This window comes from Jaculus jaculus, chromosome 18 (genome assembly GCF_020740685.1).
Source record: "Jaculus jaculus isolate mJacJac1 chromosome 18, mJacJac1.mat.Y.cur, whole genome shotgun sequence".
NCBI lineage: Eukaryota > Metazoa > Chordata > Mammalia > Rodentia > Dipodidae > Jaculus > Jaculus jaculus.
This window is the reverse complement of record NC_059119.1, coordinates 59,951,070-59,978,123: the sequence shown is the minus strand read 5'-3', so window position 1 is coordinate 59,978,123 and position 27,054 is coordinate 59,951,070. Positions and strand designations below refer to the sequence as shown.

The 27,054-nt window shown below is 46.1% G+C and overlaps 1 protein-coding gene and 1 pseudogene across 1 annotated transcript; both read left to right on the top strand.

Moving 5' to 3' along the window:
• The first annotated feature begins 2,621 nt into the window (after positions 1-2,621).
• Positions 2,622-27,020, top strand: Rab1a (RAB1A, member RAS oncogene family). The gene is made up of 6 exons (XM_045137153.1): positions 2,622-2,833; positions 20,262-20,334; positions 22,159-22,254; positions 23,653-23,748; positions 25,947-26,078; positions 26,212-27,020. Exons 1-6 carry the CDS (start codon positions 2,811-2,813, stop codon positions 26,407-26,409), a joined length of 618 nt encoding a protein of 205 aa, XP_044993088.1. The 5' UTR covers positions 2,622-2,810; the 3' UTR covers positions 26,410-27,020.
• Positions 9,518-9,676, top strand: LOC123455905 (annotated as a pseudogene).
• Positions 27,021-27,054: the final 34 nt, after the last annotated feature.

Below are 27,054 nucleotides of genomic sequence, written 5' to 3'. Positions count from 1 at the left end.
TTTAAATTGAGTTTTGAGGCCCTGGGTTTTTATTTTGCAAAAATCATAACCAACTGGAAGTGTCATGGCCTTTAGTGTGTAGCACAATGAATACTTTTGGTGCTCATTTACTTATCTATTCATGATCCTCCTTCATTGTCTGATGCCATTTAAGGCTGAGAGAGGAATGAGCAGTTAAGGGTATACTAAGCAATGAGAAATAAATGAGAGCAGCAAAACTGGGCGTGGTGGCGCACGCCTTTAATCCCAGCACTCGGGAGGCAGAGGTAGGAGGATCACTGAGATTTTGAGGCCATCGTGAGACTACAGAGTGAATTCCAGGTCAGCCTGAGTTAGAGTGAGACCCTACCTTGAAAATCCAAAAAAAAGAAAAAAAAGAAAAGAAATGGGAGCAGCAGCCTTTATATATATGTGTGTATATAATTCTTTTTCCTGTTTTTTGAGGTAGGGTTCCACTCTAGCCCAGGCTGACCTGGAATTCACTATGTATTCTCAGGGTGGCCTCCAAGTCACAGTGTTCCTCCTACTTCAGCCTTCCCAGTGCACCAACCACGACCAGCTTGTTGGCATATTTTTGTGTCAGTGGAATTTTTAGTAATTTTGCAATCAGCCTAAGGGGTGAACCTGCTGGAAGATAAACTTTGGACGATGTATTATACTATGCCCTTTGTAATTAAATAACCCAAGATAATCTGTTAAAGTTTACTGGAGATTTAACTTCCTGAGCTGATTGAAGAACATGAGGTTTTTTTTTAAAAAAAACCTTGCTGGGATGTTCGTTTTTTTTAAATCACACATTACTTTCCAGCCTTGCAGAACAAATTATAACTAAGTACCAATAAAAAGACAGAAGGAAAAGTAACCAAACAACAACAAAAAAAGAAAAAGAGACATAGGGCTGGAAAGATAGTTTAGCGGTTAAGGCACTTGCCTGCGAAGCAAAAGGACCCAGGTTCGATTCCCCAGTACCCAGACAAAGCCAGATGCACAAGGAAGTTCAAGTGTTTGGAGTTTGTTTGGAGTGGCTAGTGGTCCTGATGCACCCATGCTCTCTCTCTCAAATAAATAAATAATATATATATAATATTTATAATGACTTAATTTAAGTTGAAGTCTAGAAGCAGAGCAGGAAAAATGGTTTAGGAGGGATCAGGACAGAATCTTTTAACTATGCAATGTGGGGCAGCGATGGTCGTGGGGTCATGGTGGAGGTGCCATTTTAGAGAGACAAATCTGGCCCTCTGTCCAAATGGGCTGGGGTAGAGAAAAGGCTGAAGAAAGCTGCTCGAGTAAGAATGATTAAGACAAAAACCCTCCCCTCCCCTAAATAGTAGCCGGGCATGGTGACACATGCCTTTAATCTTAGCACTCAGAGCCAGAGGTAGAATCTCCGAGAGTTCGAGGCCCACCCTGACTGTGTAGTGAATTCCAGGTCAGCCTGGGCTAGAGTGCAACCCTATCTCGAACACCTCCCAACTCCAAAAAAAAAAAAAAAAAAAGTATGGGACTTTTAAAGTAAGACTAAATTTGCATCATGAGATTGTCATACATCTATGGAGCCAGAGGTGGAATGTGGCGAATATAGAATGTCGGGCTTGGCGGTTAAGGCGCTTGCCTGCAAGACCGAAGGATCCAGGTTCGATTCCCCAGGACCCAAGTAAGTCAGCTGCCCATGGCGGCGTCTGCAGTGGCTGGAGGCCCTGGTGTGTCATACATAATAAAAAGGCTATAAGAATATAAGAATATAGAGGCACTCGGGAGGCGCAGTAGGAGATCGCCATGAGTTCGAGGCCATGCTGGGACTACATAGTGACTTCCAGGTCAGGCTGGGCTGGAACGAGACCCTACCTGGAAAAATAAAAAATAAAAAAGAAGAAGAAGAAAAACAACAAAGAACATAGTGGTGGGCAAGACCCACGCGGGCTCAGGACTCCACCCGGTAGGGGTCAGCTGGGCGAGGAGGGCGGAGGGAAGGCTTGGTGGACTTTCCTTCCGCCCGCAGAGCAACAGGGAGGCGCAGGCCCCGCGCGCCCCGCAGCCCTGACCCCGCGGCGGCGGCCCTCGCGCGCCCCCGCGCCAGGCCCCCTCCGCCCCGGCGCCGCCCTCGCCCCTCCCCCGCCGCCGCGCGCAGCTGACTCGCCGGGCTGCCACGTCTCACTGGTGACGTCACCGCCGCCCGCTCGGCCTCAGCCAATCCGCTAGGGGGAGTCCGCGCGAGGTCCCGTCCGGGTGGGGGAGACAGGGGAGGGGCGGAGTGTGCGGTGTGTACGAGTGTGTGTGTGCGTGTGGTGGGGGTGGAGCGGTGAGGGAACGGGGCGGGCGACAAGCCGCCGCGAGCGCATGCGCCGGCGGCGCGGTGCTTCATGGGAAACCGAGTTCGAGCCGCGTCCAGGCGCCGCCCGCGTTCGCGGCGCATGAGGCGCGCTGGCGACTCGCTTTCCCGGCGTGCCTGGCGGCGCGCCGCCCTGTGGGCTGGGTGCGAGTTGCCCCCTTCGGTCCTAGGGCTTTTCCCTATTTCCTGGTTCGCCGGCGGCCATTTTGGGTGGAAGCGATAGCTTGAGTGGAGGCGGCGGCGGCGGCGGCGGCGGCGGCGGTGGTGGCGGACTGTGTGTTCTCAGGGATCCGAGCCGGCCGGGCGTGCGGGCAGGGGGGGGAGGGAAGAGGCCGTAGACGTTTGCTGTACGGGGTCGGGGGGGGACAGCTCTGTTCTCATCCCTTTTCCCCCTCCGGTGACCGGTGGCGCGGACAGTCAGGGCGGCGGCTGCGGCAGCAAGGGCGGCGGCGGCGGCGGCGGCGGCGGCTGCGGTGACATGTCCAGCATGAATCCCGAATAGTGAGTGTCTGTCCGGGCGGAGGGCGCGGCTCGGGGCGGGCGGCGGCGGCGGGCCGCGGGCTCCATTGTGTGGCCGGGGTCGGGCCGCGGGCGCCGGCCGGCCCGGGTGGGGGCCAGCGGGCAGCGTTTGCGGAAGTCAGGTGCGGGGCCGGCGCCCGCGGGGAGGGCTTGTGGCCGTCGCCACCGCCCGTCGTCCGCGTCTCTTGTCGGCGCTTGAGAGAGGGACGGCACTGTCCGCCCGTGCGCGGCCGAGCTGTCAGGAGCGCGCCGCGTCCCCGGCTGCCCGGCGCCCTCCCTCCGCCTTCCCCGCCGGGTTCCCGGGCCTCACCGTGCACGCTTCTCGGCGCTGCGTGGGCCCCGCGGACCGCGTACGTGCTCGGAAGCTAGCGAGCGTTCCTTTTGTCTTATTATTTTATTTTTTTTTACTTCTGGTGCCCGGAAGAGTTCTTTGAGAACTTGCTGATCGATTGCTGTCTTGAAAACCTGGACTGGTGTTTTTGGGGGGGTGGGCTGGGGGGGCGGTTAGAGGACACCTTAGCCATTTTGTCTTTTGTAGGTCGACTGCAGTCCTGATGTTCTTAACCAAAAGCTAGAGCTTTAACCCAAGCGGTGTGTTTCTCGGTGGTCCCAATTAAAGGAAGCGCTGGCCTTCGAGTCGAAAGAGAAACGAATGGGACCTTATGACAGATCTGTGGGTTTTGGGTTACCTACCTGAATGCTTGTAGATAGGGGACGTGGTTCCATGACGTGTCATGAAAAGTTAATGCATTCCTTTTTCTTGCTTACTCTGGAAGTCCACACCTGGCACCTTCCATGGGAACCGGGTGTTCACTTTCCTTGGGAAGACTTTGTTGGGGGTTCTTCTCAGTGTCGCTTACAAACATCTCGCTACAGCTCTCATGTAAAACTAAACAACTAGAGATGTGATTTTTTTTTTTTAATTACTGTATAGTGTTAGACGTCATTAAGGGAGAGGTTTTTATTGTTTACTTTTTTGAGGCAGGGTCTCCCTCTAGCCCAGACTGACGTGGAGAACTCACTCTGGAGCCCAGGCTGGTCTTGAACTCAGTTGTTATCCTACCTCGGCCTCTCTTGTGCTGAGTTTATTATTGGCATGAGCCGCCACACCAGGCCTGGGGGTGGGGGGTGGGGCGGAGAATCACTATTGTCCTAGAAGCTGAATTTATTTGCTGCCTTGGTCAATTACTGCTAAACATTTCCTCGGAAAAGGTCCATCCATCAGTTTAGCTAACTTGTCATGTGAGTGTCACATGGCTCTCTTGCAAAATGCTTTCTGATTTCAAGTTTTGTAATACTGTGGTTTTATGCTAAGATGTCCCCTTTCATTTACATTAAACAAAAGCCATTTTTTTTTAATTATCAACTTTCATGATTGTAAACATTATCCCATGGTAATGCTCTCTCTCCCTTCACTTTCCCCTTTGAAACTCCATTCTCCATCATACCCCTTCCCCCTCTCAGTCTGTCTCTCTTTTATTTATTTTTTCCAAATTTTTATTAACAACTTCCATGATTGTAAAAAATATCACATGGTAACACCCTCCCTTCCCCACTTTCCCCTTTGAAAACTCCACTCTCCATTTCATCCCCTCTCCCTCTCAGTCAGTCTCTGTTTTATTTTGATGTCATGATCTTTTCCTCCTCTTATGATGGTCTTGTGTAGGTAGTGTCAGGCACTGTGAGGTCATGGATATCCAGGCCATTTTGTGTCTGTGTGGAGCACGTCATAAGGAGTCCTATCCTTCCTTTGGCTCTTACATTCTCCCTTCCCCCCCTGCCCACAGGTAGGGTCTCACTCCAGCTCAGGATGACCTGGAATTCACTATGTAGTCTCAGGGTGGCCTCGAACTCCAAGCGATCCTCCTACCTCTGCTTCCTGAGTGCTGGGATTCAAGGTGTGTGCCACCATGCCCGGCTGGCTCTTACCTTCTTAACAGAAGCCATTTTTTATTAGAATTTATACGCTTGAGGAATGGGGCAAATACTCATTCAGAAGCATATATGCTGTGTTGGCTTTTTTTTCTTTCATCAAAGACTCCAAGGACAAAATTGATTTTGTATAGTTGAGTAAAGTTGAACTTGGGGTTCCTAAATGGTGGCATTTTCTTGGTAACAATAAAAAGCATGGTTTGTATATATCTGTACTATTCCCTGAGTTTCCTGTGTTTGCTATTTACATTTTATTTTTTTTTTTTTTTATTTATTTGAGAGAGAGAAAGGGAGGGAGAAAAAGAGGCAAATAGAGAATGGGTGCGTCAGGGCCTCCAGCCAGCTCCAGATGCATGCGCCACCTTGTGCATCTGGCTTATGTAGGTCCTAGGGAGTTGAACCTGGGTCCTTTTGCTTTACAGGCAAGTGCCTTAATGCTAAGTCATCTCTCCAGCCCCTACATTTTTTTTTCTTTCCTGCGGTAGGGTCTCACTGTAGCCCATGCTTACCTGGAATTCACTATGTAGTCTCAGGGTGGCCTCGAACTCTTGGCAGTCCTCCTACCTCAGCCTCCCCAGTGCTGGTACTAAAGGCATTCACCACCACACCTGGCTTACTTTACTTTCTTTTTTCTTACAAATTATTTTTTTTTATTTTAGAGAGAGAGAGATACACAGGGAGAGAGGGAGAGAGAGAGAGAATGGGCGTGCCAGGGCTTCCAACCACTGCAAATGAAATCCAGATGTGTGAGCCCCCTTGTGCATCTGGCTTACATGAGTCCTGGGGAATCGAACCTAGGCCCTTTGGCTTTGCCAGCAAGTGCCTTAACTGCTAAGCCATCTTTCCAGCCCCCCCTACATTTTTTTTCTCAATTTTTATTAACATTTAACATGATTACAAAAAATGTCCCATGGTGACACCCTCCCTCTCCCCATTTTCCCCTTTGAGATTCCATTCTCCATCATATCCCCTCCACATCTCAATTAGTCTCTCTTTTGTTTTGATGTCATCATTTTTTCCTCCTTTTATGATGGTCTTGTGTAGGTAGTGTCAGGCACTGTGAGGTCATGGATATCCAGGCCATTTTAGGTCTGGAGGGAGCACGTTGTAAGGAGTCCTACCCTTCCTTTGGCTCTTACATCCTTTTCTGCCACCTCTTCCGCATTAGACCCTGAGCCTTGGAAGGTGTGATCGACCCCTACATTTTTAAATACAGTGAAAAAATCTTTAAGATTAATTAATTGAACAGAAATTTGTTGTGTTTCTCGGTGTCTGTATTTGTTTCTCCTTTTGTACAAGTGTAATACAAGTCATTCCTATAAAAGTATGTAAAAAATTTGGAACACTCCCAAGAGCACTCTAGAATTGTGTAAATCATTTTTTTAACTTTATTTTTAAAAATATTTTATTTTTGTTTATTTGACAAGAGAAAGAGGGGGAGAGGGAGAGAAAGAATGGGTATGCCAGGGCCTCTAGCCACTGCAAACGAACTCCAGACATGTGCGCCCTCTTGTGCATCTGGCTAACGTGGGTCCTGGGGAATTGAACCTGGGTCCTTTGGCTGTGCAGGCAACGCCTTAACTGCTAAGCTATCCCTCCAGCCGGTGTAAATAATTTTTAAGAAAGCATTTCTTGGTAGCACTAGGACTTAGGAACTAAGCCTTAACCTCGAGGAGCTTGTAATGTAATACATAAAACAGATTTTGTACATGTCAAATACCAGTAGACAGAGAAAATTCCAGAAGTGCAGTGTGGATGGGAGTATTAAGATTTCAGGGTCAGTTTTTTTTGTTGTGGTTGGCTGTTGGATTTTGGAAGACACTTGGAAGAAATTATTAGCAATTAGATCGAAGGAACAAAAGCGAACAAGGAGGATTTTTCAAGAGGGGAAAGGAATGGATGATAAATGACAAGACAGTAATTCTTTTATTTGTTAGTTTTGAGACAGGTTGTCACTGGTGTTGTCATGGCACACCTTGAACTTGGAGATATCCTTTACCTCTGTCTCCTAAGGGCTGTAGTTTTAGATAGCCACCATCACAGCCTGCATGGCCATAATTCTGTGATTTATAGATACCCACCATCACACCCTACATGGGCATAAAATTCATTCATCCTTTTTTTTTTTTTTTTTCCCTTCAAGGTAGGGTCTAGCCCAGGCTGACCTGGAATTTACTATGTAGTCTCAGGATGGCCTCGAACTCATGGTGATCCTCCTGCCTCTGCCTCCTGAGTGCTGGGTTTAAAGGCATGCACCACCACTCCTGGCTTCCAACATAATTCTTAAGTGTTAAATCTTTCTTTTGTTTTGAGAACTCTGATTTACTGCCCTCAACAAACTTATTCTACAAGTTTCACTTTCTTTTCTGGGATCAAGTATGCCTGTATCAGACCTACTGTACTGTATAATAAAATAATCCAGGAATTTGGGGAAACTTTTGCAAAAGTGTTGGTGACACTTACTATACATGAGAGGAAGTGATGGATTTTTTATTAAGGAAGATCACAAGTGCAACCAGTTTTTTTTTTTTTTTTAAAGCAATGTGACTTTAACAGTTGTTTTTTTTCCTGAGTTTTTGAGGCAGAGGTTCCAGCTAGTCTTGTTGATGTAATAGGCATGAGCCACTAGGCCCAGCTTCCTCTTTAAATGAAGGTTGTTACCAATGTAAAAGAAAGGAGAGAAAATTTGGAAAATAGCCAAAAAGAAGAAGGGGGAAAAAAAAGTTGTGTGTTGTGTTTTTGGCTTCCAAAGTAGGGTCTCGCTCTGGCCTAGGCTGACCTGTAATTCTCCATGTAGGCCTTGAACTCCCAGGAATCCTGCTTCCTCTGCCTCACAGTGCTGGGATTGAAGGCGTGTGCCACCATGCCTTGCATGCTCGGGTGGTTTTCTCTGAGACAAGGCCTCACTATGTAGCACAGTCTGGTCTCCGTTTTTTTTTTTTTTTTTTTTTTTGGTTTTTCGAGGTAGGGTCTCACTCTAGCCCAGGCTGACCTGGAATTCACTATGGTGTCTCAGGGTGGCCTCGAACTCCTCCTACCTCTGCCTCCCGAGTGCTGGGATTAAAGGCGTGTGCCACCACGCCTGGCACAGTCTGGTCTCAAATTCATTCCTCTGCCTTAGCCTAGCAAGTGCTGTTTTTTTTTTTTTGAGGTAGGGTCTCACGGTAGCCCAGGGTGACCTGGAATTCACTATGTAGTCTCAGGGTGGCCTCGAACTCATGGCGATCCTCCTACCTCTGCCTCCTGAGTGATCCTCCTACCTCTGCCCCCTGAGTGCTGGGATGAGAGGCGTGCGCCACCACGCCCGGCTGGCAAGTGCTGCATTTACAGGTGAACTCCACACCTAGCTTAACTCTTAGAGTTTTATTACCCATGTAAAATTCCATTTTCTTTAACATTTTGTTTTAATTAAACATTAAAATCTTATGTGTTCTCTTAAAGTTTTTCAGTTGGGCGTGGTGGTACATGCCTTTAATCCCAGCACTTTGAGACAGATGTGCACCACAACATCCCATTTAACCCCCTTTTTAAAACTTAAATTTTAATTAATTTATTGGGGGGGGCTTGAGAGGCCGATAGAGAATAGACACACCAGGGCTGCCAGCCTCTTCAAACTAACTCCACCTGCGTGCACTACCTTGTGCATCTGGCTTATGTGGGTCTTGGGGAATCAAACCTAGATCCTTTAGCTTTGCAGGCCTTAACCACTAAGCCATCTCCTCCAGCCCATTCCCCTAGGGTCTCACTCTAGCCCAGGCTGGCCAGGAATTCACTATGTAGTCTCAGGGTGACCTCAAACTCAGGGCGATCCTCCCACCTCTGCCTCCTGAGTTCTGGGAGTGAGGATGTGCGCCACCATGACTGCACCCCATTATTTTTAAATGGCAAGAAAATAGCTCAGTGTGCTGCTCATGCCAGTGTTCTCAGCAGTTGGCAGGAGGGCTACATGAGTTCCAGGCTATACTGGGGCTACATGAGACCCGGTTCCCCCTCGCCCCCCAAAAAATCCCTTGCACTGTGCAGTTTTGGATGATGACCTTGAACTTCTAATCTTCCTACCTCCATTTCCCAAGTGCTGGAATTAAAAGTATGAGTTAACATGCTCAGCATGAAGAAGAAAGATTTTAAAAAACATATTTGCATAACAAGTGTGCACATGTACCAGTGTGTATGTACCAGGCAGGCAGGCCTGTGTGCACGGAGATTCTTACTGCTGCAATCTAGTTCTTGTCCAGCTTCATGTGGGTGGCTCGGGAGTTGAACCCAGAACAGCAGACTTTGCAAGCAGGTACCTTTAACTATGGAGCCATCTTCCTAGGCGTGAAGCAAGCTATTTTTTTTCTTGGTTTTACAAGGTAGGGTCTCCGTCTAGCCCAGACTGACCTGGAATTCACTATGTTGTGTCAGGGTGGCCTCAGACTCACAGTGATCTTTCCTACCTCTGCCTCCCCAGTGCTGGTATTAAAGGTGTGCGCCACCTTGCTCGGATCAGAATTTAAAATTTTTTAAAATTTATTTTACTTACTTGAGAGAGGGAGAGGATGGGTGTGCCGGGGTTTTCAGCTACTGCAAATGAACTACAGATGCATGTGCTGCCTTGTGCATCTGTCCTACATGGGTCCTGGGGAATCGAACCTGGGTCCTTTAGCTCCAGAGGCAAGTGCCTTAACTGCTAAGCCAATCCTCCAGCCTGGTTTGAAGAATTTTAAGTGACTACATTCTTTTCTATTTTCCCTCTTCCACTTTAAAAATCAAATTTGTTTTCCTGTAATGATGGATTCAAGGAACATTTGGCCAAGAAACAAAGATCAGAAATGCTGTACCAGAAAAGACTGGGGTGGACCTCTTTCTTAATGTCCAGTGTCCTGTGTCTTAAGATTTGGTGCAATATTGTAAAAAAAAAAAAAAAAAGAAAAAAGATCAGAAATGTATTTCAAATAGACCTTGCCTCTTAAAAAAAAGTTATTTATGTTAATAAATGGAGAGAAAAATAGGGAGAATGGTTAGGGCAGGGCCTCCTACTACTGTAAACAATGCAGACACATACACCACTTGATGCACCCAGCTTTATGTGGGCCACTGGGTATTGAACCCTGGCTGTCAGGATTAAAATAAAGCAAATTTTACCACTGAGTTGTCTCCTTCTTATTTTCTCTTCTTTTTGCATTTTTGAGGTAGGGTCTCACTAGTCCAGGCTAACCTGGCACTCACTCTGTAGTCCCAGGCTGGCCTTGAACTCAGAGATTCTCCTACCTGTGCTTTCCATGTTCTGGGATTAAGGATGTGTGTTACCATTCCCAGCTCCTCCTTTTTTTATAAGAGAGGGAGAGAACATAGCCTCTAGCCACTGAAATCTAATCCTGTAGACGTGTGTGCCACCTTGTGTGTATGCAAGACCTTGCTTACATGGGGTCTGGGGAGTCGAATATGAGTCTTTAGGCCTGGGCTAGAGTGAGACCCTACCTTGAAAAACCAAAAAAAAAAAAAAAAAAGGGAAAAGAGGAAGAGAAAGAGATTATACATGCGAGAATTAATTTAAAAAGAAAATTTAAAATAGTGGCATTACGTGAGAGATTTCAATGTTTGTTTTACTAGCTTCTTAGTACATTTTTGGAGTGTTCAGTAAGATGTGGACAAAATGCCTATTTCTCCTCTGTTAAGGGTGAGAAGGGAGTGGCCCACCAGTTCCTCCTATTTTCCTGTCCAGGGTGGGGCCGAGATTGTGGCCTTGATTTCGGGAAGAAAGCCTAGGTTTTAGCTGTTCTTTGCCACAACCCTGGGAGAGTTTATTGTTTGCAGGAGGGGGATGGAGGCTTTGAGGAGCCAACTTGTGTGAGAACTACAGTAACAAGGTAGGAAATGAAAGGTTGTTTTTAAAATTTTTATTATTTGAGAGAGAGCACGTGAGCGAGCCAGGGCCTCCAGCCACTGCAAACGAGCTCCACATGCATGTGCCACCTTATTCATCTGGCTTATGTGGGTACTGGGGAATTGAACCTGGGTCCTTAGGCTTCACAGGCAAATACCTTAACCACTCACCACCTGGAAAAAATGTTTTGTCTGGTACTTTTGTGAGTGGTTGGCTCAGTTGACTAAAATACCTTTTTTGTTGTTGTTGTTTGTCTTTTCAAGGTAGTATACCATTCTAGTCCAGGCTGACTGGAATTCAAATGTGAGGGTGGTCTTGAGCTCACAGCAATCCTCACATCTCTGCCTCCCAAGTTCTGGGATTAAAGGTGCTGCCATGATGCTTGGCTAATATCCTGCTTTTTAATTTTTATTTATTTATTTGGTTTTTCGAGGTAAGGTCTCACTCTAACTCAGGCTGACTTGGAATTTACTATGTAGTCTCAGCCTTCTACCTCTGCCTCCTAAGTGCTGGACTTAAAGGTGCGCGCCACCACACCCGGCTTTATTTATTTATTTTAAATATTTTGTTATTTATTTGAGAGAAAGACACAGGGAGGGAGGGAGGGAGGGAGAGAAGGGGTGTGTCAGGGCCTTCAGCCACTGCAAATGAACTCTAGACACATGTGCCACTTTGTGCATCTTGCTTACATGGGTCCTGGGGAATCGAACTGAGGTCCTTTGGCTTTGCAGGCAAATGCCTTAACTGTTAAGCCATCTCTCCAGCCCCTGTCCTGCTTTTTTTGGTTCTTACATTATTTATTTATTGACAACTTCCATAATTATGAACAGTGTCCCATGGTAATCCCTCCCTCCCCCCACTTTCCCCTTTGAAACTGCACTCCGTCATCCCCCTCCTCCTCTGGTCAGTCTCTCCTCTCCTGCTGTTCTATATCCAAGGCTGTGACAGGTTAAGTTTGTTCTTTTTGCAGATTTTGATATGACAAGTAGTGTTTTGTGTACATGCTTTTTGCCCACAGGGGTACACTGTTTAATACTAGTAGCTTCTATTTGACAAGTGCTTAGTTTTTATGAGCCACTGGACTGGGAAATTAACAGTGATGGACTTAACTTCTGTACAACAATAGGTCACCACCCCCGGCACATCATCTAAATTTTTCAGTACAGAATTTAAAAAGCTTCCTGTGACTATACACAAATTTGTTTTGTCTTGGACGAAAGCTTGGTAAAGAAAATAGCCCTTTATCAGAGTTGAAAGTTTTTTTCTTTTTATTTTTTAGGTGCAGGTCCTCGTCAGCAGTAGGCGTGGGCTTTACCACTGAGCTAGCTGTATCTCCACCCTTTGAGTTGTGTTATTAAGATAGGGATTCGTTTTTGCAACTTAGTTAAAAAAAACACACGACCTCACACTAGACATGCTTGCTTGTCCCTGCAGTCGCTGCACGTGGGGTCTGAGGACCGAGGCTGGTTAGGAGTTTGAGGCCAGTCTGGCCAGCTTGGGCCGCAGAGCTCCTGCCTCAGACAACACAAGTAGTAAACCCTCACACTGGCATGCGTCTCTAACCCTGGAGCTACGAGTTCTAGCCGATGTGGTAGGGCACACCTTTCATCCCGGCACTGTGGAGAGGTAGGACCCTGCCTTGAAAAATCAGAACAAAAAATCCCTTCCCCATATTACTTTCCCTCCAACAACTCTCCCTCCCCAAAATGCTAAACACAAATTTGTGCTCAGTCAGTAAACTAGTTTTTCCCCCGTGGTCCATTGAGCCAGTCACCTCTATCCAACAACTGAATAGTGATAAATTTATAGAATAGGATGACGTAATATTGAAAAGATGTAAAGGGGCCCTGTGACTTTGTTTACATAAGGCTTGAGTTATGTTAACTAGCTGGTGAGAAAAAGAACTCGGACTGTTAATGTTAAGCTTGAGGTGGGGTTAATAGACAATTTGGATTTCTAATGCCAGCCATAAAGTTTGTGTGGACATGATTATTTCCCTTAATCATCAGTGACCCTATGGAGAAAGCACTTGAATATGATTATTTCCCTTAATCATCAGTGACCCGATGGAGAAAGCACCTGATTATGATTATTTCCCTTAATCATGAGTGACCCTATGGAGGAAGTACCCTAGCATGTCATAGTGACCTTGGTAGTCATAGAGACCCTGTGGAGAAAGCTTCCTAGCTGTTTATTTGGTGCTGAGGATTAAACCTGGCCTCAGACATTCTTAATGGGAGCTTTCCTGTTGAGCCACACCCATCCCATAATGTTGAAAGTGTCTTAGCTTTTTGGTTTTATTTTTTATAAGGTAAGGTGTCACTCTAGCCTAGGCTGACCTGGAATTCACTGTGTAGTCTCAGGGTGGCCTTGAACTCACAGTGATCATTTTACCTCTGCCTCCTGAGTGCTGGGATTAGAGGTGAGTGCTACCACGCCCTGCTGAAGATTTTTGCTTTTGTTTTTGTTTTTTCTTTTTGGTTTTTCGAGGTAGGGTTTCACTGTAGTCCAGGCTGACCTGGAATTCACTGGGTAGTCTCAGGCTGGCCTTGACTTGCTGCAATCCTCCCACATTTGCCTCTTGAGTGCTGGGATTAAAGGCATGCACCACCATGCTCGTCTTCCAGCTGAAATTTTTAAATTTTTTCTTAGGATACTATTCTTAAAACCTATTGTGGGGGGGGGCTGAAGAGATGGGTTAGTGGTTGAGATGTTCGCCTGTAAAGCCAAAGGATCTTGGTTCGACTCTCCAGGGCCCACGTAAGCCAGATGCACGGGGGTTCGCGTGCTGGAGTTTGTTTGTAGTCGCTGGAGGCCCTGGTGTGCCCATTCTCTCCCACTGTCTCTCTGCCTCTTTCTCAAATAAATAAAATACATTGAAAAAATAAACCATTTTGGGGGGCTAGAGGATGGCTCAGTTCTATCAGGCAATTGCACCCAGGCCAGTAGGCTTTGCAAGCAAGCCCCTCTCACACTGGAGCCATCTTCCCAGCCCCAACAGTGCTTTTTAAAGGTATAGAAAAAAAGTGGGCCGGGCATGGTGGTGCCTACCTTTAATCCCAGCATTCCGGAGGCAGAGGTAGGATTGCTGTGAATTTGAGGTCACCCTGAGACTCCATAGTAAAAATAACATGAGAACATGTGTATGACTAGTGAACATCAAGCTTATGTTGAGATCATAATGAAATTAGAGCTGTAAACTGAAAGTGGAAATAAGCATTCTTGGATGGTTCTCTCACTGATTTGGAGTAAGATATATATATACTTCAATTCTTTTTAAAATTACTTATTTACTTGAGAGAGGGAGGGAGAGAAGGTGGGCACACCAGGGCCTCTAGCTACTATAAATGAACTCTAGACTCATGTGCCCCTTTGTGCATCTGGCTGACGTGGGTACTGGGGAATTGAACCTGGGTTCTTAGGCTTTGCAGGCCTTAACTGCTAAGCCATCTTTCCAGCCTGTGTACTTAAACTAATCTTACCATGTAAAATCTGTATTGATAGTCAAAACTGGGTAGGGTTGGGTGTGGTGGCTCACTCTTGAAATCCCAGCACTTTGAGAGGCTGAAAGATAGCAGGATGGAGCATAACAGAGTTGGAGAGAGAGACCCTGGCTCAAAAAAATTTTTTTTTTAATTTTGGTGCATAAAACCTTACTGCCATTGTTTTTGCTTTACTCTTGGAATTGGTGACACTGCTACAGTAGACTGAGTTGACTGTGAGGAGCTGATAGCATGAGTAATTTGAATTTTTTCTTTTTTTCAGATTTTCGAGGTAGGGTCTCATTCTAGCCCAGGCAGACCTGGAACTCACTCTGTAGTTTCATTATGGCCTCGAACCTACAGCGATCCTCCTACCTCTGCCTCCTTAGTGCTGGGATTAAAGGTGTGTACCACCACACCTGGCCAAAGTTTTATTTATTTATTAGATTGTGAACTAAATTTAGATTTACCAAAAATTGGGAAAATGAGTTGTTTTTTTTTTTCCCCGAGGTAGGGTGTCACTCTAGTCCAGGCTGACCTGGAATTCACTATGTAGTCTCAGGGTGGCCTCGAACTCATGGCGACCCTCCTACCTCTGCCTCCCAAGTGCTGGGATTAAAGGCGTGCGCCGCCACACCCTTCTCAGAGAGTTTTTATGTGCTCTTACCCAGCTTCTTCAAATATGAGCATTACCCATGCATGGCACACATCAAACATTGATACACTATCACCTTAAGTACAGGCTTCATTGTGATGTCTCTGACTTTGCCTGTAGTGTTTGTTTTAAATAATTTTTTATTTTTACTTATTTATTTGAGAGAGAGAGAAAGAGAATGGGCATGCCAGGGCCTCCAGCCACTGCAAACAAACTCCAGACGTGTGCGCGCCCTCGTGCATCTGGCTAATGTGGGTCCTGGGGAATCGAGCCCCGAACCAGGGTTCTTAGGCTTCACAGGCAAGCACTTAACTGCTAAGCCACCTCTCCAGCTCATGAGTGTTTTTTGTTTTTTTTTTTTTTTTTGCTTAAGAAAATATATTTACTTATTTTGAGAGAGAAAGAGTATGGGTGCTCAAGTCTCCTACTGCTGCAAACAAACTTCAGATGAGACAGGTGCACCACTTTATGCATCTGGCTTATATGGGTTCTGTGGAATTGAACTTGGGTCCTTTGGCTTTGCTGGCAGGTGCCTTAATAGCTAAACCATCTCTCCAGCCCAGCCCAGCCGCGTGTGTGTGTGTGTGTGTGTGTGTGTGTGTGTGTGTGTGTGTGTAGTTAATCTCTGTCAATTTGAGAGGGTTTTGAATCACCATGGAAACAAATCTGGTCCTGTCTGTGAGTGATTTTTTTTGTTTTTTTTGTTTTTGAGGCAGGCTCTTGCTCTAGCTCAGGGTGACCTGGAATTCACTCTGTAGTCTTTGGGTAGGTAGCCTTGAATTCTCGGTGATCCTTCCACTTTTGCCTCCTGAGTGCTGGGATTAAAGGCGTGTGCCACCACGCCTGGCTCTTTTTCTTTTTTACTTAGTTAGATGGGGTAGTGAAAGGAGGAGAGAGGGAGGGGGAGAGAGAGTGTGAGTGTGTGTGCGCGCGTGTGCACGCCAGAGTCTCTGACCACTGCAAACAAACTCCAGACTCAAGTGCCACCATGTGCATCTGGCTCATGTGGCACCTGGAGAATTGAACCTGTGTCTTTGGCTTTGCAGACAAGTGCCTTAACTGCTAAGCCACTTCTCCAGCCCTGATTTTTCTACCTTAGGTCAGTTGTGGTAGGAGAGCCACCCTAACTGGGCAGCACCTGGTACCCTCAAGTATGTAAATGGGAAAAAGCTGGCGGGGTGTAATTGGCGCACGCCTTTAATCCCAGCGTTTAGGAGGAAGAGGTAGGAGGATGGTTGTGAGTTTGAGGCCAGCCTGGGACTGCAGTGAGTGCCAGGCTAGCCTGGGCCAGAGCGAGAGCCTGCCTCAAACACAGAAACGAGCCGGTCATCACCATTCATTGCTTGCGCTCTGCTTCCTCACCGTGCTAGCCGCGGTCCGCTCCTGCCTCCTTGCCTTCCCCGGAGCGCTGGGTTGTGACCTGGAAGTGCCACGGGAAACAGACCCGCCCTCCCCTTAGTAACTGATGAGTGTGGTGTGTGTGTAGTGCGGTGCATGCACATGAGATGCATGTGCACGCGCCCCATGTGCACCTGTGCAAGGTGCCAGCTGCTCTGTAACTCACCCGTGTGTTTCCTTGCGAGGGCGTCTGTCCCTGAGCCCGGAGCTGCTGTTTGCTCGTCAGACAGGCTGACCTGTGGGCCGCAGTGCTTTTCCTGTCCCTGCTCCTCACAGTTAGAGGAGTGTCTGGCCATGCTCAGCTGTTTCATGGGTACAGCAGGCTTTGCAAGCAGGTACCTTTACTGAGCCATCTCAGTCCCCCCTATTGTCTGAATCCTGGTCTCTGACTGAGCCTAGAGCTCATGGATGGGGCTACATCAGCTACCTGAGGAACCCTAGAGATGCCGTGTCTCCCCAGCACCAGGATTGTAGGCATGCACCCCAGTATTACATGTGAGATTCCTTGTCTCCCCAGCACCAGGATTGTAGGCATGCACCCCAGTATTATATGTGACATTCCTTGTCTCCCCAGCACCAGGATTGTAGGCATGCACCCCAGCATTTTATGTGGGTGCTGATAATCCTCACTCTGGTGTTCATGCTTGAATAGCAAACACTTTGCTCAGTGAGCCACTCTGCCCCCTTTAATAATTAAAAAACATTGTTCATTTTCTTGAGAGAGCAAGAGCCGGGGGTGGGGGTGTGAATGGGCATGCCAGGGCCTCTAGCCACTGTAAATGAACTCCAGACTCATGTGGCACCTTGTGCATCTGGGTCCTGTGGAACTGAACCTGGGTTATTTGGCTTTGTAAGCAAGTGCCTTAACCGCTAATCCATCTCTCCAGCTCCTAAGTTTTTTATGTACTGTGATCAAACTTGGGATTCATTTGTGCTAGGTAAGCATTCTACCACCCAGCTACACCCCAACCTGACAGTTTCTTTTTCTTTTTCTTTTGGTTTTTCGAGGTAGGGCCTCACGCTAGCCCATGCTGAGCAGGAACTCACTATGAGTCTTGGGTGGCCCTCCCACCCCGCCCCGAGTGGAGTGCTGGGATGACCAGGCCCTACCTTGCCTGGCTGCTGTTTGTTTGTTTATCTTGTTGTTCGAGTTAGGGGCTCAGTCTAGCTCAGGCTGGCCTGGAATCCACTCTGTACTCAGGGTGGCCTCTCACTCAAGGCCATCTCCCACCTCTGCCTCAGTAAGGTTTTTAACAGACATCTTTCATAATTACAGGCAGTAGGCTAAGATAACAACTCCTTCCCCACACCTTGTTTGGTTTTCAAGGCAGCACATCATTCTAGTCCAGGCTAACGTGGAACTTTGTAGATTTGGGCTGGCCTAGGTGGTGGTCTGTACCCTTGCTTTCCAACTGTGGGATTCAAGGCTTGGGCCCCTGGGCATGGAACCCAGGGCTTCCATTCTAGTGAGCTGAGTTATTGATCCTTCTGGTTTTCTTGTTTAAGACTTCATTTCCTTCTGGGACCTCCATTTTTTTAAAGTTAATTTTTTTGTTTATTTTTATTTATTTATTTGAGAGTGACAGAGAAAGAGGCAGAGAGAGAGGGAGGGAGAGAGAGAGGGAGAGAGGAAGGGAGGGAGGGAGGGAGAGAAAGGGTGCGCCAGGGCCTCCAGCCACTGCAGATGAATTCCAAACACATGCGCCTTCTTGTGCATCTGGCTAGCATGGGTACTGGGGAATTGAGCCTTGAACCGGGGTCCTTCAGCTTCACAGTTAATCACTTAACTGCTAAGCTGTTTCTCTAGCCAGGGACCTCCAATCTTCTGCTGATTAGCATTTTAAAAAAATGCATTTTATTTATTTATTAGAGAGAGCGAGCGCATGCACACGCTCAGAGAAAAAGAAAATGGTGCTCCAGGGCCTCCAGCCACTGCAAACAGACTCCAGACACATGTACCACTTTGTGTAATATGGCTTTATGTGGACACTGGGGAATTGAACCAGGGGTGACAGGTTTTGTAATTAACAGCCTTTAACTGCTGAGCATCTCCCCAACCTTTAATTCACCCCCCTCCAAGCCCTTAATTCTTTTACTAAGATAAAATTAGGGATGAGTATACGGTGGTAATTTTGCAAAACCAAAATAATGTGTTTTTTTTTTTTTTTTTTTTTTTTTTGAGGTAGGGTCTCACTGTAGCCCAGGGTGACCTGGAATTCACTAAGGAGTCTCAGGGTGGCCTTGAACTCACAACAATCCTCCTACCTCTGCCTCCTGAGTACTGGGATTAAAGGTGTGCACCACCACGCCTGGATGTTTTTTTTTTTTTTTTTTTTAAGTGGGGTCTATTGTACTCCAGGCTGACCTGGAACTGACCCTATAGTTTCAGGCTGGTCTTGAACTCATGGTAATTCTATCTTTGCCTGCTGAGTGCCAGGATTAAAGGTGTGCGTTACCATGCCTGGCCTAATTACTCTGCAAATGAACTAAGTTATCAGTTTATGAAGGTTCACTGAGATTTCTAAAAACTTTATATCTTGTTTAAATGTGGATGATGTTAATTGTAATCAATACTTAAATTCTGATAAACATTTGAGCTTTACATTTAAGTAGATAGCTGTTTTGAAACTTAATAAAAATTGAAAATAGCTGGAGAGATTGCTTAGATTGCTAGAGGCACTTGCTTGCAAAGCCTGCTGGCATGAGTTCTGTTCTACAGTGCCCACACAATGCCATAAAGTGGCACATTCATCTAACTTCACTTGCAGTGATAAGAGGCTCTTAGCACATCTATGTTTTCTTCATGCCCACTTCCTCTTCTCTCTCCAGTTACAAAAGCAAAATAATAAATAAAAATTTGATGGGCTGAAGAAACGGCTCAGTGTTTAAGGTGCTTGCCTGTAAAGCCTAATGACCTGCGTTTGATTCCTAGGTACAAAGTGGTACACGCATCTGGAGTTTGTCATGGCTAGAGGCCCTGGCATGCCCTTTCTCAGCCCGCTCCTCCCCTGCAGCCTCTCGCGCCCATTCTTTCTCTGCCAGGCACAGTGGTGAACCCTTTAATCCCAGCTTGGGGGCAAGAACTAGTTGGACTGCTGTGAGTGCAAGGCCAGCCTGAGACTGCGTACTGCATTCCAGGTCAGCCTGGGCTAGAGGGAGAGCCTGCCTCAAAGCAAAACCAATGGAAGATAAGTACTTGACGAAAGGCTTGATTTTTTTGGTCATTTTGAAAGTGCTTTAAAGTATAGAGAAGTCAGAGAAAGATGTCACACATCCTCGTCTGCCGCTTTTCCACTTTATTTCACTGAGCCACATTCTTTCAGTGAACTGGAGCTCCCCATTTTTGTCTAGACCTGCTCTCCAGGAAGCCACAGCCACCTTCCTGTTTCTGGCCTCACGCAGCGCTGGGCTGCAGGCTCTGCTTGGCTTTACGTGGTGCTGGGGTCAAGTCCCAGGGCTCGCTTGTGTGCAGCAAGCGCTCACTGCTGTGTGTCTCCCAGCCCCACGGTGATGTTTTGGGGAGGAGAAAATTAAACCTAGATACTGCGGAAGGGTCATAAGAACCCTTTCATTGGAGGATTGCTATGAATAATGAATGATTGGCATTGGGACTTGGAGAAGAGGGTCTTATTCATTCAGTCTGGGCTGGCTGGGAGCCTTGTATGTAGCTGAGCATTCTCTCAAACTCAGCCCTCCACCTCTGCGGGCTTGCTGCGCTTACCAAGGCCATGTGCCACTAAGGCACGAGAAGCTCGTTCATTGGCTGGACCAACAGAAAGTGAACTTTCTGTGTGCCAGAACCGGAGAGGATTGGACCCTCTCTACTGTTAAGTTTCTTGACCCCTCCAAGAATTTGAACCACTTGTTTCTCCGTTCATTCATCGCGTGGCGGCCTTACTTACCTTACTTAATACAGTGCTGGTGTACTCGGGACCTCAGACGGGCGCGAAGGTGGCTTTGGATGAGCCATACGCAGGCTTCTCAGGAGCTTTCGAGCAGTTTTCATAGCTTTATTTGGCTGTGTTCTTATTGTAGAACTTACATATAAAAATATTGTTCTCTCTTTCTTTTTAGTGATTATTTATTCAAGTTACTTCTGATTGGCGATTCTGGCGTTGGAAAATCTTGCCTCCTTCTTAGGTTTGCAGTAAGTTGAAACAAATTTGCTTTACAATTAGTAGTAACATGCTTAATGACTCAGCTGGTGTCCTCTTTTCTAGTTAGACAACATTGGAGTTTCATTTAGAGTAAGTTAACTCTTCTAGAATAAGGTATGTGTGTAAAGCGTCCAGCTATACCCCCAGTGGTGTCTTGGTCTGTTAAATGATGATCTTAAAAGATACTCAAGCTGCATCTGAGTGGGGAGAGAAGAGCATAAGGTAGAAACTGACCTTCAAGCAACCTTTCCAGATAGTGCCTTTATTCAGACACATCAGCCTTCGGGGCATTTTGTATTCACACCACTGAAAGTGGTGAGAGGGGACTAGTTGGTCTGTGTTGAAAGAGACAAGAAATACTCAGTTTTAGTTACCACCTAGGGCTGGAGAGAGGGCTTAGCGGTCAAGACACTTACTGCAAAGCCAAAGGATCCTGGTTCGACTCTCCAAGACCCATGTAAGCAAGCCAGATGCACAAGGGGCACATGTGTCTGGAGTTTGTTTGCAGTGGCATTATAAACAGACCTTCCCTTCATTTGGCTGTTCCTGTTGTCTCCTGCCACTGCAAATGAATTACAGACGCAGGTGCCACTTTCTGTATCTGGCTTTGTGAGCACCTTTAACTGCTGAGCCACCTTCCCAGGCCTTAATGTCTCTCTCCCTCCCCTCCCCTCCCCTCCCTCCCTCGGGAGGCAGAGGTAGGAGAATCACAGTGAGTTCAAGGCAACCCTGAGACTACATAGTGAATTCCAAGTCAGCCTGGGATAGAGCAAGACCCTACCTCAACCCCACCCCCCCAAAAAAAAAAAAACCAAAATCACAACGAAGGTCAGGAGATGCGGCTGAGGTGAGTGTCTGCCTTGCCAGCATGAGGGTCTGGGAGCACGTGGGCTCTGTCTCCAGCACCACGTGAAGGCTGTGTGACAGACACTCAGTGGTGGCTGCTTCTGGGGAGTTTGAGGTAGGAGGGCGGCCAGAATTCAAAGCCACATGGGACCAGAGTGAGAGTCTGCCCACAAAAGCAAAACTTACCTGATCAGCCCATGCTGTGGGGAGCAGAGGGCTTCCTGGTCAGCCAGGGTGTCAGAAAACGGTGGCTCTGTGTTTAGAGAGACTATCTGGAGAAAACAACATGGAAGAGGCGACACCTGGAAGTCTCCTGCGGCCTCAGCATGTGCACTGCGCATGTGCGTCATACATCTGCACCACACACACCACAAAAGAAGGAAACATCACAAGCACAACATAACATGCACTTCTAAAATCCTCCACAAGAGGAAAGTGAAATTAGAACTCCTTTATGGTGAATAAATTGGGTGTTTGAGGAGCAAGAGTTTTGCTTCTTGGTAAATAGGAAAATCAGTTATGCCAGGGTTAGGTGGAACTCTGAAAATTAGGAAATTTTTCTATATGATGAATGTAACAAATTTGCCAAGATATATATAATAAGAATAAAACACAGTTATTAGTGAGACGTGGTAGTACACACCTTTCTTTAATCCCAGCACTGGGGAGGCAGAGGTAGGAGGATCGCCATGAGTTCGAGGCCAGCGTGCGACTAGACTACTTAGCAAATTCCAGGTCAGCTTTGGGCTACAGGAAGGACCCTGCCTACCTTAAAGAACCAAAAAAACTATTGAAAAAAATGTCAAGGAGAAAAGAAACTGTTGCTAGCTAGTACTTTGTATTCAGGACATGAAGCAGGAGGATTTATCAACTGTTTCAAACTTTATAAACTTTGACTTTAGATATAAGTAAACTTAAAAAAATTCACTCTATTGAACATAAATGTTTATTAACTTTTTCTCTTACAGGATGACACATACACAGAAAGCTACATCAGCACAATTGGTGTGGATTTCAAAATAAGAACTATTGAGTTAGATGGGAAAACAATCAAGCTTCAAATAGTAAGTAGTTTTGGTAGAAAGTTGTTTGGTAAATGTATTAGGTGTTCTATTTAAAGTTTAAGAACTGCATCTGTGATAGAGTGGTGGAATAGTTGCTTAGGCCAAAGGAGTTACCTTGGGTTACTTTTCTCGTTTCTGCCTTTGTTTTTAAGGTTATTTTGTTTGTTTTCGTTCTGGCAGTAGTGGAAATTAAGGCCAGGGTCTTGTCTCCTTCCTTCCTTGTCCACTTGCTCTTTGTGCTGTGCACTGCGTGCTAATCATGCACTGACCTAGTCCTCACTGAAACTTCTGTTGATGAAGCAGAGATTTTTCTTTTTCTTTAAAGCTGAGTTTTACTCTAGCTCAGGTTGGCCTTGAATTTATGGTGCCCTTCCTAATTCCAGCCTCCCAAGTTAAAGGCATACACCACCACATCTGATAAGATACTCAATTTTTAAGTAAGACTTGGGCATTTTGAAGTGAGGTCTCATTTGGTGTAGGTTGACTCACTATATAGACCAGGCTGGCCTCAAACTTGTAGTGAATGATCCTCCTGCATTTGTTTGCCAGATACTGGCATTACAGGCCTATGCCACCATGCTCAGCTTCACAGATTGATTTCTACTCCAGAAAGCTTCTGCACTTTACCTCGTTACTATTTTGTTTTGTTTTGTTTTTCGAGGTAGAGTCACCCTAGCATAGGCTAACCTGGAATTCACTGTGTAATCTCAGAGTGGCCTTGAACTCAGTGATTCTCCTACCTCTGCCTCCCGAGTGCTGGGATTAAGGGCTTGCTGGCTAGTCTAGCAGAATTGGTGAGCCCCAGGCTCAGTGAGAGGAGGGCGCCCCAGTCTCAAACACATGAGGAGGAGAGCAATGAAGGAAGACACCCATCACCCACCTCTGGCTTCTGCATGTGTGTGTACACACTTACACTGGCACGTGCACACATGCACACCCACCTACTACAAACATGCGCACACACACCACACATAAAAACTACCTGAAGTGGTTGAGTACCATCTTGACTAGAAGTTAACTGAACTGAATCCCTTCATTGCTTTCTGGGGTTATAAAATGTGGTAGCCCATGAGTTTATTTTGTGTAGGAGTGCACTCTGTGGTACTGGGTCTCTGTTCATACTGAACGCTTGGCCCAGCATTAGGGGTTGAAGAGAATATGAAAAATGTATGACATAGTATATACTCTCAAAGAACTTAAAAGTTTGGTGTTCTCATCAGCTAATGCATTTTCTATCTTGGATTTACAGCTATTTAGCAGTTACTGTACAATTTAGTAATATAAGCACTATGAATTGTTGCCATGTCAAATCCTAATCTCCACAGCTACATATTTTCTATCCTGTGCTTTCCCCAACTCTAATGGAATTGTTTGGCTTCTCTGCTTGTTTTGCAATAGTGGGACACAGCAGGTCAAGAAAGATTTCGAACAATCACCTCCAGTTATTACAGAGGAGCTCACGGCATCATAGTTGTGTATGATGTGACAGATCAGGTGAGTTCCTGGCGAAGATCATGTGATGGGCAGATCAGGGAGTGTCCATAAATGTCAGGTCATCTTTAAGGCAGAACTTTGTCCCTAACAGAAATGTGAGCCATAGAAAAAGCATTTTTTTTTTTTCGGTCAGGTCTCACTTTAGCCCAGGCCTACCTGGCGCTTAATCTGTAGCTCAGGTTGGCCTTAAACTCAGCGATTTTCCTACCTCAACCTCCTGAATGCTGAGATTATAGGCCACCACACATGGCTTTTGTTTGTTGAGACAAAGTCTCAAGTAGTCCAGGTTGGCCTCAAATTTACTCTGATGTTTCTGTCTCACATCCCAAGTGCTGAGATTATAGGTGGTCACTGTCATTTGGTGCTAGAGATTGACAAAGGTCTTGTGCCGTCTAGGCGTCCACTCTACCAAGTGAGCTACATCCCCAGACCCTTGTTGTTGAAACAAGTACTCACACTGTAGCTCAGACGGCTTGAATTAATGGCAATCCTCCTCCTCTAGCCTCCCCAGTGCTGGGATTAAAGGCGTGCGCCACCATACCTGGCTTCAGACTGTCTGGCTTTATAGGGACTGGACAATCAAACCTGGACCAGCAGGCGTTGCAAGCACCCTGAGCCATCTCTCCAGGTCCTCTAACTTAAAAAAAAACAAACAAACAAACCCAAACAACTTTATTTGAGAAAGAGGCAGCAGCGGGGGTGGGGGTGAGGTGGGTGCACCAGGGCCTCCAGCCACTGCAAACAAACTCCAGATGCATGCGCCACCTTGTGCATCTGGATTACGTGGGTCCTGGGCAATCAAACTGGGTCGTTTGGCTTTGCAGGCAAGTGCCTTAATGACCGAGCCATCTCTGCTGCACAACATTTTTGTTTTTTGAGTTAGAAACGTAGGTTTTCTTTTTCATAGTAAACCCTGACAATTAAGTTTGAATGCTATTAGAGGGATTAGGTGATTTTCAAAGAGAAAAATGGGTAGCATGTGACTGTATTCCTAGTTATTTGTGAAGCTGAGGTAAGAGGATCTTTTGAGCTCATGTTTGAGACCAGCCTGGGTAACACAGGAAGGCACCATCTCAAAAACCCTGATAAAGCCTGATGTGGTGGTGCACGCCTTTAATCCCAGCACTCGAGAGGCAGAGGTTAGTAGGACTGCTGTGAGTTCAAGGCCATGCTGAGACTACATAGTGAATTCCAGGTCAGCCTGGACCAGAGTGAGACTCTACCTATTATTATCATCATTTTTTTAACAACTTCCATGGTTGTAAACAATATCCCATGGTAATGCCCCCCCCCCCACTTTCTTGAGAATCCTTTGAAATTCCACTTTCCATCATATCCCCTCCCTGTCTCAGTCATTCTTTCTTTTATTTTGATGTCATCACCTTTTCCCTCCTATTACGACAGTTTTGTGTAGGTAGTGTCAGGCACTGTGAAAGATTGTACCTTGAACCCCCCCCCCAAAAAAAACCCTTATAAACAAAAATAAGTTTGCTAATTTTATACCCAGTCTGCACCCTCAGCCAAAATGACATCTTTTGACATGTCTACTAGTAGCTTTGTTTTGTTTTTGGTTTTTCGAGGTAGGGTGTCTCTAGCGCAGCCTGACCTGGCATTCACTATGGAGTCTCAGAGTGGCCTCGAACTCTCAGTGATCCTCCTCCGCCTCCCGAGTGCTGGGATTAGAGCCGTGTGCCACCACGCCTGGATTATGAGTAGCAGTTAGTGCTGATATTCATAAACTAGAACTTTGTCAAACTTCAGAAAGTAGGTTTTCTAGCATTTAAAATTAGTTTGAAGTTGAGGTTGGAGCTGGAGAGATGGCTGAGCGGGTGCAAAGCCTGATAGTCTGGGTTCAAGTCCCCAGTACGCACATAAAGCCAGATGCACAAAGTGGGCCTACATCTGGTCATGTGCAGGGGAAGAGGCCCTGCCTGTCATGCCCTACCCCACTCCTGTCTCACACATACAGATGTATTTTAAATTTTAAAATAAAATTGGTCTTTCCCGAGTTGTAAAATATTAGAGTGCATTTCCACCCAGACGCGGTGTCTTTATAAAGAAGTCAGCGCGTCCAGTTCCTGCTCCTTTCCAGTCGTCACACCTAGAACCGTCGCATTGGCCGCTGGGCTGCTTTGTTACTGGTCGTTAACAGAGCTGTGTCTTGAACTGTATTTTCTTAACAATGTCTCACTTTCTAGGAGTCCTTCAATAATGTTAAGCAGTGGCTGCAGGAAATAGATCGTTACGCCAGTGAAAACGTTAACAAGTTGTTGGTAGGGAACAAGTGTGACCTGACCACGAAGAAAGTAGTAGACTACACAACGGCAAAGGTACGTTCAGCTTTGGCTCACAGTGGCCACTGCACCTTTCTAAAAGCTCTGTCCTTCCTCATTCTCAGATGGCAGAAATGAACTAAAGGAACAAGATTTTCCAGTGCTCATTGTGCTTTTATTATTCTCTTAGGAATTTGCTGATTCTCTTGGAATTCCATTTTTGGAAACCAGTGCTAAGAACGCAACGAATGTAGAACAGTCTTTCATGACCATGGCAGCTGAGATAAAAAAGCGAATGGGCCCCGGAGCCACAGCTGGCGGTGCAGAGAAGTCCAATGTTAAGATCCAGAGCACTCCAGTCAAGCAGTCAGGTGGAGGCTGCTGCTAAAATTTGCCTCCACCCTTTTCTCACAGCAATGAATTTGCAATCCGAACCCAAGTGAAAAACAAAAATTGCCTGAATTGTACTGTATGTAGCTGCACTACAGCAGATTCTTACCGTCTCCACAAAGGTCAGAGATTGTACATGGTCAATACTGACTTTTTTTTATTCCCTTGACTCAAGACAGCTAACTTCACTTTCAGAACTGTTTTAACCCTTTGTGTGCTGGTTTATAAGACAATGCGTGTACCCTTGTTGCTTTCCTCATACCAGACTGTTTCCCGTGGTGGGTTAGGATGTATTTTGTTCTGACGTTTCTGTGGGCATGTTTAGATGTTGGGTTTAGTCTTCTGAAGATGAAGTTCAGCCATTTTGTATCCAACAGCACAACCAGTGTCTGTCAGTTCCATGCATAAGTTTAGTGAGATGTTATATGTAAGATCTGATTTGCTAGTTCTTCCTTGTAGAGTTATAAATAGAAAGATTACACTATCTGATTAATAGTTTCTTCATACTCTGCATATAATTTGTGGCTGCAGAATATTGTAATTTGTTGCACACTATGTAACAAAACAACCGAAGACATGTTTAATAAATATTGTACTTATTGGAAGTAATATCAAACTGTATGGTGATAAGTATTGTTTTAAT